The 17,020-nt window shown below is 34.7% G+C and overlaps 2 protein-coding genes across 2 annotated transcripts; both read left to right on the forward strand.

Annotated features, from left to right (window-relative positions):
* The first annotated feature begins 10,744 nt into the window (after positions 1 to 10,744).
* On the forward strand, positions 10,745 to 13,449 carry LOC124918333. Its single transcript, XM_047458514.1, has 2 exons — positions 10,745 to 10,854; positions 12,528 to 13,449. Exons 1-2 carry the CDS (start codon positions 10,745 to 10,747, stop codon positions 13,447 to 13,449), a joined length of 1,032 nt encoding a protein of 343 aa, XP_047314470.1.
* Positions 13,450 to 13,635: 186 nt separating this feature from the next.
* LOC124918334 (uncharacterized mitochondrial protein AtMg00810-like) lies at positions 13,636 to 14,862 on the forward strand. The gene has a single exon (XM_047458515.1). The coding sequence runs from the start codon at positions 13,636 to 13,638 to the stop codon at positions 14,860 to 14,862; it is 1,227 nt and encodes a 408-aa protein (XP_047314471.1).
* The last annotated feature ends 2,158 nt before the right edge of the window (positions 14,863 to 17,020 follow it).

Below are 17,020 nucleotides of genomic sequence, written 5' to 3' on the forward strand. Positions count from 1 at the left end.
ATCCTCCCTGCATAAGAAAGTTTTTTCGCTGCCCAGCCAGATATCGTATTTTTTACCTTTTCAATCAGCGGCTTACAGTGTGAGATCTCGATTTGCGTCGCGGTTAACGGAATTCCTAAGTACCTTATGGGAAAACTTCCTTCCTTGATGCCCATGATGTTGAAGATGTCCTACTTCGTTTCGTCATTTACGCCTCCATAAAATGCCACACTTTTGCTTTCATTAATAGTTAAACATGTAACTTCAGAAAAGAACGTTAGTGCATCCCAAATAGTTTTAATAGAATCAATGTCTGCGTGCACTAGAATGAAAAAATCGTCAGCAAAGCATAAATGGGTTACCTCCTCTACCTCACAGAATGGGTGAGAGATGTATGGACAATTCTTTCGGAATATCACGAAGATGCTCTCAAAGATCGCCATGATAGCTACGAAAAGGTAAGAAGAGAGGGGGTCCCCTTGCCTTACCCCGTTTTTACCTTTGAAATAGCCTCCGTAGACTCCATTGACACTAACAACAAAGTAGGATGATGAAACGCACTGCATAATCCAATCAATAAAAATCATAGGAAAAGCAGAAACAACCAGAAAGTCTCGAATGGCTTCCCATCTAACAGAGTCGAAAGCTTTCTTGATATCTATTTTGAAAACCACTCTCGAGGATATTTTCTTATTCCCGTAGCCTTTTAAAAGGCTTTGCATGAGAAGAATATTATGAGAGATTGTCCTACCGGGGATAAATGCAGATTGGTTAAGATTTATAATTTTTCCTATGACATTTTTAAATCGTTTAGAAATGATTTTATAAATCACATTGCAACAGAAAATTGGTCTGAAATCTTGTACTTTCTCGGGTACCGCAGTTTTAGGGATCAAGGTTAAGACCGCTGTATTCCATTGCTTTATCATCTTCCTATTTTGAAAAACTGCAGAACCCCATCAGTAACGTCTTTACCCACAACCGACCAATTGTCTTTGAAGAACTGTGCATTAAACCCATCAGGACCCGGGCTTTTATTCCCATCAATACTAAACAGAGCTTTTTTAACCTCAACTCTCGTGACCACCCTTATCAACTCGTGACTATCTTCTACAAAAAATTTCCTATCAATAATCTGATACAAGGTATTCAGGTGACTTTGATGCTGTTTTCTTGTACCCATAAGCTGCTTATAGAAATCGATAGCCAAATCTTGTACACCCTTTTGACCCTGAACATATTCACCATCATCATTCTTCAGTCTATATACATTGTTTCTCATGTTTCTAGCCTTGCATTTTCTGTAGAAGAAAGTTGTGTTTTTGTCACCCAACGAGAGCCAGCTCTGTCTTGATTTCTGTCTAATAAAATTCTCTTCAAGAAGACTCAACTTCCTGAAATTTTCAAGTGCATTCCTTTCTGTTTCATTGAGTTGTTCATCATTATCATCCCTTAATAACTTTTTCTGAATTTCTTCCAATTCTTCTCTAGCAGCCAGAAATCTATTGGAGATATTGCTGAACTTCTTCTTGTCAAAGCTTTGGAGATGATTCTTCAAGAGTTTAAGCTTCTCAGAAACTCTGTACATGTTGGATCCTCTGACATCTATAGACCATATGCTTTCTAGAATACCCTTGAATTTGTCGTTTTCCATCCATAAATTGAAAATTTTAAAGGGCCTATTGAACCTTTCTTCCTTTTCCCAGAACAATTTAATCGGGCAGTGATCAGATATACCTGGATTTAGAACATGAAGTTGACTTCTCGGAAATTGGTTAATCCAGTTCTCATTTACCAGATATCTGTCAATTCTACTTCTTCTAATTTGCTCATTCCCTCTCGTAGAAGACCAAATGAAGAAATTTCCAGAATTAGTAGGCTCGATACAACCCATATCTTTGATACGGTCATTAAAGTCAATCATATCCCGAGTTATTTCAGATTTTGGGCTACGATCAGATTCGTTTCTGGTTACGTTGTAATCACTAAGGACAGTCCAAGATTTATCACTACCAATCTAGTTTCTAAGACAATTCCAGATGAGTCTTCTGTTAGTGCTTGAGTTGCTAGCATAAACAATAGCAAGATTAAACAAGATTCCTATGATTCTGTCTTTAACCTCCACCAGGATTGCTTAATCATTCAAAAAGAGAGCCCTGGCCTCAACAACTTTGTTATCCTAGATAACCCAGATTCTTCCCGTTTTGTCATTTGAGTTGTGAATGATTTCCCAGCTGTTATCAATACACAGCTTGCTAACCTTCTCAACGTTCCTGCTTTTGACTTTTGTCTCAAGAATACCCATAATAGTGATCTTCTGGTTCTCAATGATCCTCCTGGTTTCTTTGCATTTCAGAGGGTCATTGAGTCCCCTTATGTTCTATGTCACTATATTCATGAATGGATATAAGTGTTGGGTTCTTGACTTTCTAGACTGTCCTAGACCTCTTCATCAGAGAAATCGTAAGCATCACTTGTCTCGCTATCCTCAATGGCTACAGTTTGATTACATAGAATACTATTCACATTGAGTGGGGGTTGTCTCACATAGATCTCATATTCTCCCATTATAGAGTCGGTGGTTTTTGGATCCAGGATCTTTCTGCTCTGTCTTCGCTTTTCAGCTTGTTCTTCTTTAGTAGGTTTTTTCTGACTTTAAACCTCTTCACTACTGGATTCATGTCTGTTATCGATTTTAATTCGCCCTACTTCAGAACCAAGGCTCACTGCTTATTCAAGACCAAATTGTCTTCTTCTGCACTTGATATTTTAATTTCACAAAACCCAAGATTTTCCAATTCATTCTCAAGAGCTTCTTTATTTCTTGTTGGTTTTTCAATATTTTTTTGTCCAGGATTTTCTTGTTCATTATCTAGAAAGGTGGCTCTAAGCCCATGGATCGAGTCATTTTGAATTCTGATGACATTGCTTTTTTGGTTCCTGCTTGTATTCCTAGACTTGTGAAGAGTGAACTCACGACCTATTGGAGTGCCATCAGACCCAATTTTGTTTGTTACATATGGGCCAAGTATTCCCCGTCCCATAGATCTTTGAATTCCAGAAACTTTAGAACCAGAACATTTTTCATTAGGACCGGTATTAGCAAGTCCAATAACTTGAGTAGTATCCGGATCAGCAAGTCCAAGACTAGGCTTAACATGGTCAATATGGCTAGGTACGGTAGCATTATGATAACTTCTGATAACATGATCTTCTTTCTTAGCCAAATCATATTTTGGGTTTGCATGTTGGAAGGTATTGCAGATAGAACATTTGTATGACCTCCACTCATAAGTAATTTCCATGACAGTATGTTTTCTTTTTGTCTGCTATTGTCATACTTTTCGGCAGTGTGTTTCTAGAATGCACATCGATGCTAATTCTATAAATTTAAAATGACTTTTCAAATTCTACATTATTACAAATTTACGGTAAATATATTATTTATGTTATCCATACCCACACTCTGTTGGGTTTTGCAATAGAAAAAACTACGAATCTTCTTAGAAATCAAACCTGTAATAAATTAGTTTCCAAATCGTCTATGATGAACAATAGATTTACCAAGAACTGAAATAGCACAAAATAAATGACAACACAATATACGTGGTTCAGTCAAAATTGACCTACGTCCATGGGAGGGATAAGTTTCACTAAATCAAAGAAATGTCAATAGTAAAAACTTACATGCCTTACTCTCAAATTAAAGAAGTGATTAAACTATAAATGATTGGACTACTCCACAATCAAAAGCTCTCCCAATATTTCTCTCTAGATCAGCCAAAAAACAAGAAGGAAACCAGAAAACCCTAGATCTGTTTACTCTCTCTCAACCTTACTATGTTATGAGAAAAATACCCAAAAAAAGTATTTATACTCTAACCCGTTTTCATAACAAAAAACCCTAACCCGTTTACCCGGAATTTAAAACCCGCCTGCAATGTCAAGGAACACCTCAACAATTCTCCCCGTTCGAGCCATGGGAGAATGTTGCTATAAACATTCATCATCGTGATACTCCTTCTAGAACCATTCCGACTTTGGCACAACATATCTCATGCTTGCCTCTTGGCAAGCCCTTTGTCATCATATCTGACTCGTTCTCATCTGTATGCACTTTCTCCAAGTATAACTCCTTCTTCTCGAACACTTCACGGATCCAATGGTACCCTCTTTGGATGTGTTTTGAATATGAATAGAAACTTGGATTATTTCTCACATGTATAGCACTTTGTGAGTCACTAAACACCACGAACCTATGTTGTGTTATACCCGTTTCCTTCAATAATTCCTTCATCCATCTCATTTCCTCATTAATGTTAATATATTCATCTTCTTTAGTAGATAAAACAACACATTTCTGTAGACGAGACTGCCATGATATAGCTCCTTCCTCCTCCAAAAGTAAACAGATATCTTGAAGTTGATCTCATTGTGTCAATATCACCACTCATATCTGAATCAGAAAACACTTCAACATGTGGCTTTCCAGTACCATAACACAAAGAGTATTTGGAGGTCCCTCGAAGATATCTCATTAGCCACTTAACCACTTCCTAGTGTGTCTTACCAAGATTTTAAAGGAAACGACTAACTACTCCAACCGCATGAGTTATATCCGGTCTTGTACAGACCATTGCATACATCAGACTACCTATTGCTGAAGCATATGGAACACTGCAAATTTCTTGTTTTTCCTCTTCATCCTTGGGAGACATTGTATTATTTATTTTCAAGTATGTAGCTAATGGACAAGCAACTGGTTTTGCTTGTCCATACAGAATCGTTTTAGAATCTTCTCAATTTATCTCTCTTGAGACAGCCATAGCATTTTCTTCACCCGATCACGAATGACCTACATTTCAAGAATTTTTCTTGCTTGACCCAAGTCTTTCATCTCAAAATACTTAGCCAAATCTTTTTTCAACTAAGAAATCTTGAGTTTGTCTCTCCCTACAATCAACATGTCATCAACATATAGGAGAAGTATAACAAAATCATTAGAAACAAACTTTTGCACAAAGACACAATGATCTATAAACGTCTTCATGTACCCATGGATGGTCATGAATGACTCAAACTTAAGATATCACTGCCTTGGTGCTTGCTTCAAACCGTACAGACTTTTGACAAGTTTGCACACCTTTCTTTCCTCACCTTTCTTATTGTAATCTTCAGGTTGGTCCATATAAACATCTTCATCCAAATCACCATGGAGAAATGCAGTCTTGACATCAAGTTATTCAACCTCAAGATCCATACAAGCAGCTAGACCTAACACCACCTGGATAGAAATCATCTTCACTACCGGTGAGAAAATCTCATCATAATCGATTCCATGCCTCTAGCTAAAACCTTTGATAACCATCCTAGACTTGTATCTTGGCTTGCTATCATCACCTTCTTTCTTGATCTCGTACACCAATTTATTTTGTAATACTTTTATGTTCTTTGGTCTTTCAACCAGTTTATATGTGTTATTTTTCAGCAATGACTTCATCTCTTCATCCATGTCAGCTAGCCATTCTTCCTTATGAGCATCCGCAAAAGCCTCCTTATAGCATATAGGCTCCCCACAATCAGTTAGAAGGACATAATATATAGCATGGTACTTAGAACTTGAACTTTTCTCCTTAGTAGACCTCCTAAGTACCTCTGTTTGTTGATTCTGTTGATTTCCATCTTCTTGTTGAACTTCAAAATTAGCCTCAATATTATCACTAAGATCAATTTCAGTATCATTTATATTGCCTATAGCTTGACCCTGAGGAACATCATCATCACTATCTGAGTTTGAAGCTTCATGTGTCCTTGTCTCCTCAACATCATGAGACATCTCAGGACCAGAAAGATCACGTATGTATGCATCAAGCTTTTCATCATCTTCAAAATTCTCAATAGTCTGATATTCAAGGAATACCACATCTTGGCTTCTCAAAACCTTCTTGTCAACTGGGTCATAACACCTGTATCCCCACTTTTCATCATCATAACCCAAAAATATGCATTGTCTGATTTTTGCATTTAGCTTAGACCTCTCATCTTTTGGAACATGCACAAAAACTCTACAACCAAAAAACGTAAATAGTCATAATTAATATCTTTACCTAACCAGATTCTTTCTACACACTTATTATTCAATGGTTTGGAGGGAGAACGGTTGTTCACATACACTATAGTGCTCATGGATTCAACCTAAATATGCTTAGCCAACTTGGCATGGGAGAGCATACTCCTCATCTGTTCTAACATGGTTTTGTTCATCCTCTCTGCCACTCCATTTTTTTGTGGTGTCTTGTGCACAGCCTGTTCATGTCGAATAATATGCTCTTTGCAATAATCATCAAATGAGTCTATGTACTCTCCCTCATTATCTGACCGCACTCTCATCGGTTTTCTTCCTGTCTCTCTTTCAACCAGCTTGGGAAAGACTTCAAACATTGCTGCAACCTCATCCTTGGACTTTATAGAATATGCCCAAACCTTCCTAGAGGCATCGTCTATGAATGTTACAAAATAGGAAGCACCACCTATGGATTTAATCTTCATTGGACCACAAACATCTGTATGGACCAGTTCAAGGACATTCTTTTTCAGTTCCACTTTTGACTTACTGAAGGAGACTCTGTTCTACTTAACCTTCAAGCAATGCTTACAATTTTCAAGATGAGAATCCTTGAGATTCGGCAACTCATTCCTCTTGATCAAAACATTCAGCCCATTTTCACTAATGTGACATAGTCTCTTGTGCCACAACTCAGTGGATGACTCCATCACGAAAAAATATGATGCATCATAGACAATTTCCAAATTTGTCTTGTATAAGGAACAACATTTTTTACCTCGTGCAACAACCAATGAACCCTTGCATAACTTCAATGCTCCATCACTGAAAACATTATGGTAGCCTCCATAAATGAGCTTACCTACTAAAATCAAAACTATTCTTAAATTAGGAATATGTCTTACATCTCTCAATGTCAGGAAACAGCCATTGTTTATCTCAATTCTAACATCACCGAGACCAACTATCTTGGACACACCACTGTTACCCATGCGAACCTCACTATAATTACCAGCTTTATAGGACTGGAAGTAACCTTTGTGTGGAATATTATGGAATGAGGCACCTGTGTAAACAATCCATGCTATTATTTCATTTGAAGATGTGTTAAGACAAGAGTCTTGACAGTTTGAAACATATGTTAGTTCACCATCTGAAGTATAAGCAGATGTATCTGCACTTTATTCTATCTTTTATCTAGGCTTTACCGTACCCTTTTCTTTATCATTTTTAAATTTCCAGCACTCGTTTTTACAATGACTCGTTTTATCACAGTAATGGCAAGCAGCATCCTTCTTCGAAGCTCTAGACTTGCTTTCAAACTTGCCCCTCCTCTAACCACTTCCATTATCCTTTGATCTTCCTCTATCAACCACCAACATATCATACTTAGAGGGTTTATCCCCCTTTCTATTTTCCTCATCAAGTAAGGAACTTGTGACAAATGTCATGTTTTCTTTACCATTTGGTGTTGAGTTGTTGAGAGTGATAATAAGTGTCTCCCAACTTGTAGGCAAAGATCCAAGGACTAAAAGTGCTTGCACCTCATCATCAAAGTTTATCTTCATACTACTCAATTGATTCAAAATATTTTGAAATTCATTCAAGTGCTCAACAATTGATTTATTATCAATGTACTTCAGATTCACCATCCTTCGTACCAGTGCTGCTTTATTCCCTACTGACCTCCCAGCGTAGAGTGCTTCAAGTTTACTCCACACACCTTACGTCGTAGTCTCGTTCTCAACATGATGCACAACATTTACACCAACACAGGAACGAATAAAGCTATAGGTCTTTCTATCTGTCTTTTTCCAATCAGCCTCTTTTGTAGTCTTAGGTCTAACACCCTCATTTTCAATTGTTTCATTCAAATCATCTGAAACTAATAGATCACTAATCATTAGTTTCCATTATTTGTAGTTTGTACCATTCAGACTCACTATATCAGGTCTAGATTTCCCCATTATTACTGCCTTAACAACTGAAAAAAAAAACAGTAAAGAAACTAGTTGATCTCCTCTTTGAATTTCTTCAAGTAACCAACAGAGCACTCTGCTCCAATGTTAAAACAAATCAATCAATCAATACTTCTCTAATACCACTGTTGGGGTTTGCAATAGCAAAAACTACGGATCTTCTTAGAAATCAAACATGTAACAAATCAGTTTCCAAATCGTCTATGACGAACAACATATTTACCAAGAACTGAAATAGCACAAAATAAATGACAACACAATATACGTGGTTCGGTCAAAATCGACCTATGTCCACGAGAGGGATAAGTTTCACTAAATCAAAGAAATGTCAATAGTAGAAACTTACATGCCCTGCTCTCAAATGAAAGAAGTGATTACACTTAGAATGATTGGACTACTCCATAATCAAAAGCTCTCCCAATCTTTCTCTCTAGATCAACCAAAGAACAAGAAGGAAACCAGAAAAGTCTAGATCTGTCCACTCTCTCTCTCAACCTTACTATGTTATGAGAAAAATACCCAAAAAAAGTATTTATACTCTAACCCGTTTTCATAACAGAAAACCCTGACCCGTTTACCCGGAATTTAAAACCCGCCCGCATGGCAAGAAACACCTCAACACACTTTACTCCAACATCATTTTAATTTCTCTTCCCCATAACTCTTAATCTTTACTTTCTTTAATAAAAAAATAATTTCTAGAGCTTTACTCAATTTTCACTTTTTATTTTCAAGTTCAACAATCTTTCAACTTTCTTCTAGTTTCTAGTTTTTTTTTTGTTGAACTCTAATATGTAATAACAACAAAGTTGTTAAAACTTTTTCAACTTCTACAACATAACTATGCAAGATAAGTAAATAATATTTTCATATGTGTTTTTAATATTTACTATATTTAGAAAATAAAAAATATAAATTTATATTTTAATCGGATAATGATGTACCCGTTGGAGATCGGGTACCCGACGAATTGGAGATGAGATACAAATAGAGATACATGTTGAGTTCGGGGTCGGGTAGTAAAATTAAGATCGGGTTCGAGAATGAGTATTTTACTACCCGACGGGTAGGGTACTTGTTGACATCCCTACTTAAGCTACCTTAGTAGGTGGAATAGGTAACGTTTATGATAAATTATGTTTTTATTTCTATTTTTTGAATGTTGAAAATTAACATGAACCTTTCAACCTGATTTTAATTTTAAAGTTAAAGTGTTTAAAAGTGAGAATCTAACCGGTAACATTTGTTATCCTAATTTTTTTTTTTTTTTTTTTTGATATTTGAGTTATCAGAATAGTTATCAATTAAAATATTCTTACTTTAATTTTATTAAATATAAATTTTAAATTTTAAATATAAAATAGCATTTTAATAATTCATAATCTAAAAATCTCAAATAACCTATTTTTTTATTAAATAATTTTTTTAAATATTTTCAAAATAAAAAAAAAAACAAGATCAATCAAACTCTTAAAATCGCCATACATTCATGGGGACCATTTTTATTCTCTTTCAAAAATGGATTTTCCTTTTCAACAACGACAAAAGCGTTGGCATATATCAATAACCATTTTAAAAATTATTAATGCGTTATCATTTTAAATGTAAAATAATTGAATGAGTTTATAATTAATTTGATTTTTTATTTTATATTATAAAAATAGTATAATATAAAAGAATTCTCGCCTTTATCTGTTTATTTTTGCTTCTTATATATCTTAATGTATCAAAGTTTTTGTTTTATTTGTGTTCTGATCTTCTCTTTAGACTGATTTCTATATTATAATATATATTTGCACCACCTCTCACAATTTAATACTAGTTTCAAATATGTTTATAATTTATAAAACAATCCCATACAATAAAGATCAAGTTTAATGTTACAAAATTTAACACAACGATACGAAGCTAATAATGCAAAAATTGTCGTGATTAGACATCAAATAAGTTATCGAAAACTTCTTAAAATGTTTTAAAATATATGTAACTGAGTTCCGTTAATTTGAGTGTATATATGGCATAAAACATTAAATCAACCTTACAAACTTGTTGCGATCATTTGTTGATAGTAGTTTACCATCTTTTAAACAAAATATAAAAAATAGTTAAACCCTTGTACCTTTTTCACTTTTTCATCCCTACGTCTTTGAAATTTGAAATTTGATATTTAACGACATAACAATTACATGTCAATGTTCGATTATCAAGATTTGTTTATAATCTTTTAAAATAAAAAACAAGATTAACTTTTGTTACATTTTCTTAAATACATCTCCTAAATATGAATTATGATACATAAAACAAAAAATCTGTTATTTTTTATATATAGTACATGATGCAAAAACAAACCTCAAAAGGTACCTAAAAAGATAAATTAAAATATGAGCTTTAAAATAAAAATAAAGTAAAGTCTTTATTAAAATATTTTTATTTTAAATATTACTTTTTGGTGTTTTATATTTTTTTATATATATTTTTTAAAATTAATTAAAGTAGTTAAATAAAAGAAAATGAGAAAAATTAAATAATAATCAAAACGAAATGGCCCTAATGAGGTGGCGAACAAATGGGCAACAGATTGATACGGGTCGTGGGGAGAATTGTGACTCACGGGCGTGAATAGTTAGAGGGTTTGGAAACATGTGCAATCCTAGACCGGATGGCTTGAGGGTTGCATGTTAATGATGGAAAATGAGTTCAGTGCGGTAGAATCCTCTAGCGGATGCAAGGCCAGAAAGACGCGCTTTCTCGGTCGGATGTGAAACCAAAATCTAGGATTCTTAAGCTGAAATCCAAGTTAGGCCGTAAGGGAGATTCTCAGTTAGCATGCGGGTCAGTCTCTGGTTTTTCGGCCGAGAATCAGGCCACACTACTATCCTTTGATAAGTTTTATGTTTAATCTTGAACTTGTTAAATACATTAGTTTTATTATCTTTATTAGCATTTAAGGGTATTTTAGTCTATTAGCACTTAAATGTATTTCAGTCTATTGTAATCACTAATTATATAAATTCTTTCATTACATTCAGTTTATTTGATGTTTGCTAGTAAGAAACCTTAGTCTTTCTCTCTTTATTTTATCATTGTATAAGAGCCTTCATTTATGGATTCTCTTTGTTCAACCTAGATCATTCAATCTACATCTTTCGATTTGAATTTGGTGTTTGAGTCTGCAATCGTTAATGATAATTTTCGTTTTCGCTTCCTTTAGCTCTAGCTGATTTAGTTTGGAAATTTGTATTTGTGTCGCGTCGTGCTGAATCGTGCTGCATCGTATCGCGTCGTGCCATATTCGTGTTATTGTATTTGTATTGTCGTTTTTGGTATTTGTATTCGTGTTGCGTCGTGTCGCGTCGTGTCGCGTCGTGTCGTATCGTGCTGTTTCGTGCCATATTTGTGCTGTTGTATTTGGGTTGTTGTTGGAGATTTGTATTCGTGTCGCATTGTGTTGTGTCGTGCTATATTTGTTGTTGCTGATTTTGGGTTGGTTAAACTAGGTCCTTACATAGTTTTGCCAATATTTGTGATGTTGTATTTGGGTTGTCATTGGAGATTTGTACTCGTTTGATTGGTAATACAATTACTGCTCCAACCATTGATCCATATATATTTGAGAAGTTTGAGCAGTTTAAGTAGTTCCTCGCCTCACAGCCACATATCATGTCCGCCTCCTTTCATAAAGGTTTGTCATCATCTAATAATTCAGGTAAATCGTCTCCCTTATGGATATTAGATTTAGGCGCATTTAATCATATGTCTCCTAATATTAACTCATTTGTGTCAGTCAATTTTGTTTCACCATCTTCCATCATGACTGTCGATGGTACTCTAATGTCATTGGAAGGAATTGGTTTTATACATACATCTTGTTTTTCTATCCCAAATGTCTACCATATTCCCCGTCTTTCTTTAAACCTTGTATTTGTTAGTCAATTATGTGATTCTGGTCTCACAGTTTTATTTACTTCTTCCAATTATTGTGTTAAGGACCCACAATCACAAAAGGTGATTGGGACAGGCCATAGGAAATGAGGACTTTATGTTTTAGATGAATTCAAAGTATCAGATGTTGCTGCCTCCAGTATTGACTTGTCATCATTTCGTTAGAATAGTTCATCTTCGGAATTTTACCGTTGGCATTCTCGATTGGGTCATGTTTCTAGATCTCGTTTAAAAATTTTTGTGTCTGTTGGAGCTTTGGATAGTTTAGAAAGTCATGACATTTCTCATTGCAGTGATTGCAAATTGGCTAAATTTTCAGCATTGCCTTTTTATAAAAGTGTTTCTTTTTCCACTACTCCATTTGATCTCGTGCATTCTGATGTGTGGGGAAATTTTCATGTTTCTTCTAAAGGAGGTTCTCGATATTATGTTTTGTTTATTGATGACTTCACTCGTTATACTTGAGTTTATCTAATGAAATGCAAGTCTGGATTTCTTACTATAGTCACCAATTATTGAGCTTTTGTGAGAACCCAACATTCTTCAGTCATTAAATGTTTTAGGTGTGATTTTGGAGGTGAATACACTTCTAATGATTTCTCTCAGTTACTTGCCTCTGATGGTACAATTCACCAAACCTCATGTACTGACACTCCTCAACAAAATGGTGTGGCTGAAAGAAAATATCGTCATCTTGTTGAAACAGCTCTTTCTTTTATGCTATCAGCCGAGGTTCCTAGTGTGATTTGGGGGGAAACAGTTCTTACCACTGCTCATGTAATCAATAGAATCTCAATATCTCATAATTCAGGTTTGTCTCCTTTTGAAAAATTATATGGTCATTCACCTGATTATTCCTCGTTGCGTGTTTTAAGTTGTATTTGTTTTGTCCTTCGACCACATGTAGACCGTAATAAGTTGTCTCCCCTGTCTACCTTATGTGTCTTTCTGGGTTATGGTGTTGGTCAAAAGGGGTATCGTTGTTTTGATCCAGTTAGTCAAAAATTATATGTTTCGCGTCATGTTGTGTTTTTAGAGCACATTTCATTCTTCTCTTTTCCTACTAGTTCAAATCATATGACCCAAGCAGATCTAGTTCGTATTGATCCCTTTGACACTAAGTTCGATGAATATATATCTAATACTTTAGTTCACGATACTTTGGTTCACGATACATCCATCTCCCATTTCCCTGCTCCTACAACCACCCAAATTCTGGATGAGATTGTGGATCCTCTTCCTAGTATATCTAATACTTTGGTTCACGATACATCCATCTCCCATGTCCCTGTTGTTACGACCACCCAATTGTCGGATGAGATTGTTGATCTTCCTCCCCGTCACTCCATTTTCACTCGTAAGTCTAGTAAACTTCCCGATTTTAAGTACTCCTCTTATTCTACTTCATTTGCTTCCTTTGTCACTTATGTTCGTCGTTTTTCTGAGCCTTCATCCTATAAGCAGGTAGTTCGCGATCCTCTTTGACAGACTGCTATGGCTAAGGAACTTACTGCATTATATCAGACTCATACATGGGATTTGGTTTCACTACCGTCTGGAAAACATGTCATTGGCTCTTGTTGGGTTTACAAGATTAAAACAAAATCAGATGGTTCCATTGAGCGATACAAGGCTCGACTTGTTGCTAAATGATATTCTCAAAACTATGGCATGGATTATGAGGAAACATTTGCTCCTGTTGTGAAAATGAAAACTATTCGCACTTTAATTGATGTTGCTTCAATTTGCCAATGGAAAATCGATCAAATGGATGTGAAGAATGCTTTTTTGAATGGTGACCTTCATGAAGAGGTTTATATGATGTCTCCCCTGGTGTTCCTCATCAACCTGGTGAAGTTTGCAAGCTTCACAAAACTCTTTATGGTCTCAAATAATCACCACGTTCCTGGTTTCAAAACATTTTCTATGGTGATCACTTCGCTTGGCTTTCTTTCTAGTAACCATGATTCGACTTTATTTATCCAGCGTACAACAGTAGGATGCATTCTTCTATCCGTGTATGTTGATGATATGATTATTACAAGTGATGATCATGATGGTATTGAATCATTGAAGTCTGAGTTAGCACACTCATTCGCTATGAAAGATTTGGGAATGCTACATTATTTTTTGGGAATTGAGGTAGCTTATTCTCCCAAAGGTTATCTCTTATCTCAATCTAAGTACATTTCTGATTTGTTTGAGCATGCTCGACTAACTGACAACCGAATTGTTAATACACCCCTTGAGACCAATGCTAGATACTCTCTGTCCGATGGCACTCTTTTGGAGGATTATGGTCTTTATTGTACCATTGTTGGCAGCTTGGTTTATCTTACTATAACTCGCCCAAACATTGCGCATGCAGTTCATGTGGTTAGTCAGTTTTTCACTACCCTTACTACAGTTCATTGGGCTGCTGTTCTTCGTATTCTCAAGTATCTTCGGGGCACTCAATTTCATAGTCTCATATTTCCTTCCATGTCTTCATTAAAGTTACGTGCCTACTCTGATGCGGATTGGATTGGTGATCCTACGGACCGCAAGTCGACCACTGGATATTGTATTTTCCTCGGTGATTCTCATATTTCATGGAAGAGAAAGAAACAAGATGTCATCTCTCGGTCTTCTACAGAAGCTGAGTATCAAGCCATGGCCTCGACTACTTATGAAATTGTTTGGTTACGCAGATTACTTATTGATATGGGTATTTCTCTTTCTCATCCTACTCTGCTATATTGCGATAATCAAAGTGCTATCCAGATTGCACAGAATTATGTCTTTCATGAGCGAACCAAACATATCGAGATTGATTGTCATGTCACTCGTCATCATCTACAAACTCACACCATCACTTTGTCATTTGTTCCTTCCTCTTTGCAGATTGCAGATTGCTGATATATTTACAAAAGCGTATTCGACTTCGCGCTTTTGTTTTTTGACTGAAAAACTCGCAATGCATATTGTTGTTGCATCATGAGTTTGAGAGGGTATGTTAAATATATTAGTTTTATTATCTTTATTAGCACTTAAGGGTATTTTAGTATATTAACACTTAAGGTATTTCAGTTTATTGTAATCACTAACTATATAAACTCTTTCATTATATTCAGTTTATTTGATGTTTGTTAATAAGAAATCCTAGTCTTTCTCTCTTTATTTTATCAGAACTTACTAGCGGAGCAACGAGTTTTGTCTTTTGGATCTCAGTTCCAATCTCGACTCATCCATGCAGTTAATAACCAACTAAATAAAGAAATAAAGTAAGCTAATAAAAAAATAAACAACTAGAATATAAGAAAATGTAAAACGGGGAAGATGAAATGTAAGTTTTTTTTAGATTCTGTAAAAGGGGCTTATCCGACCATCCTTTCATGCCCTTAGCTTCGAGGAAGAATTTTTGGATCATGATCAAAAAGTGGGAGGCAAGCCCCGACCGACGATCTCTAACCAAAGACCTCAAAATGAAAATCAAAATAGTCCAAATTTGAATTTAGGTTTTTCAAATTTTGATCGTTTAGATTGGTTTTGTCAATGTAGACAATTTTTTAATAAATATTTAAAAACTAAATGTAATTGCAAACACATGAGATAATATAATACAATGCTAATGTATAAAATTTGTTTAAATCGAAATCAGACCGATTCAACATTAATGGAGATAAACAAAAGTTTACATTGTTTTTAAATCGTCCTAGAAATAGATTTCAAGCTAAAACCCAAGCTATCAAAACACTCTAACTCGAAATTGAAATTTTCAGAAAAAGTTTCAAAATGTAAAAGAAAATAGTGGATTGAGAAATACAATATCTCTTTTTCTAAAAGTTTGCTCGACTTATAAAGTTGTTTGTGTTTTTTTTTCTCCTTTCGTCTTTGTCATTTTTTTTTTGTTTTTTCTCTCGTTCCTTTTTTTTCTTTTCTGCTCCTCTTTTTCTCACTCCTTTTTTTTCTTTTCTTTTTTTTGGTATAGAGATATATTCAACGCTTAAACATGTTTATTAAGCGCCCTAATTTGGTATCTTAGCTAAAAAAAAATTTAAGTGATTTGTTTAGATTTTTTTCCTTATCTGAGACTATAAAGTGCAATCTTTTCCTTCCCTCTTTTTGACATGCCTAGATGGCCATAGAAGGTTAATGGTTTGATTGCATGAGTTTAGTCTCTCTTTTTGTAAGTTGTCGGCTAACTATCAAAGAGGAGAGTTGAACTTTAATATAACTATTTCTTTACTACAAGTTTATCTCTTTTTTCAAAAAAATTCTTCAAACATTTACCTCATTTAAGAAAGATGATATGAGTGCAATAATTTTTTTTATTTAATTCATTCTAACCATTTTTATCTGTTTTTTCTAGATTGTTTCAGTATTTTTGTTCAAAAATTCTTTTAAATGCTATACAAGTTGAGATTCATTCATGTCTGAAACTGCATTCTCATTTTTTGGCTTGATTCATTCATGTTCCATCACTAATTTATCAAATGCAGTGTTGATTTAGAAGTTTTCACCCCCACATATTACTTTATCAAATTACTGTTTTGATTGTTTTTTAAGAACCAAAATTGGAGTTTGATTGAGTACGTAATTGATATCCATTGAATTTAACAAGGACCTTGAATTAAGTTTGAGTTCTGGTTTCTTGTTTTAAACTTATTAAGAATAAAATTATAAGGTAATATTGAGTAGGGACACATGGCTATGTTATCTACTTTTTTTGTGTTTTGATTTCTCTCTTGTTGTTATGGATGTGTTCAATTCATTTTTGACCCAATATGTGCGCGCACATTTTTATTTTACTTGAGCCATATTAATAGAGATGACAAAACAATATTTAGGTACATTGTATTTTTTTTATAAATGTACGTGAAAAACTGTCATGAAAGTAGAAAAAATTATTCAAATGAGATGAAAGATAACAACAATGATGCACATTAAGACCTATATCCATCTAGTTTAAATCAGGTGAAGTTTCCTGAGGTTGGAATGACTTTTTCATCTGAGGATGAAGTTCATAATTTCTATAAGTTATATGCTCAAAATATTGGTTTCGAAATTTCCAAAT

The sequence above is a fragment of the Impatiens glandulifera genome, unplaced genomic scaffold (genome assembly GCF_907164915.1).
Source record: "Impatiens glandulifera unplaced genomic scaffold, dImpGla2.1, whole genome shotgun sequence".
Lineage (NCBI taxonomy): Eukaryota > Viridiplantae > Streptophyta > Magnoliopsida > Ericales > Balsaminaceae > Impatiens > Impatiens glandulifera.

Excerpts from the sequence above, each read along its gene's own strand:
- LOC124918333 (XM_047458514.1), top strand. The coding sequence starts at position 10,745 with ATGCAAGGCCAGAAAGACGCGCTTTCTCGGTCGGATGTGAAACCAAAA. Across the intron at positions 10,855-12,527 it reads GATTCTCAGTTAGCATGCGG|GTGTGATTTTGGAGGTGAAT; the intron begins GTCAGTCTCTGG and ends TAAATGTTTTAG.
- LOC124918334 (XM_047458515.1), top strand. The coding sequence starts at position 13,636 with ATGGATTATGAGGAAACATTTGCTCCTGTTGTGAAAATGAAAACTATT.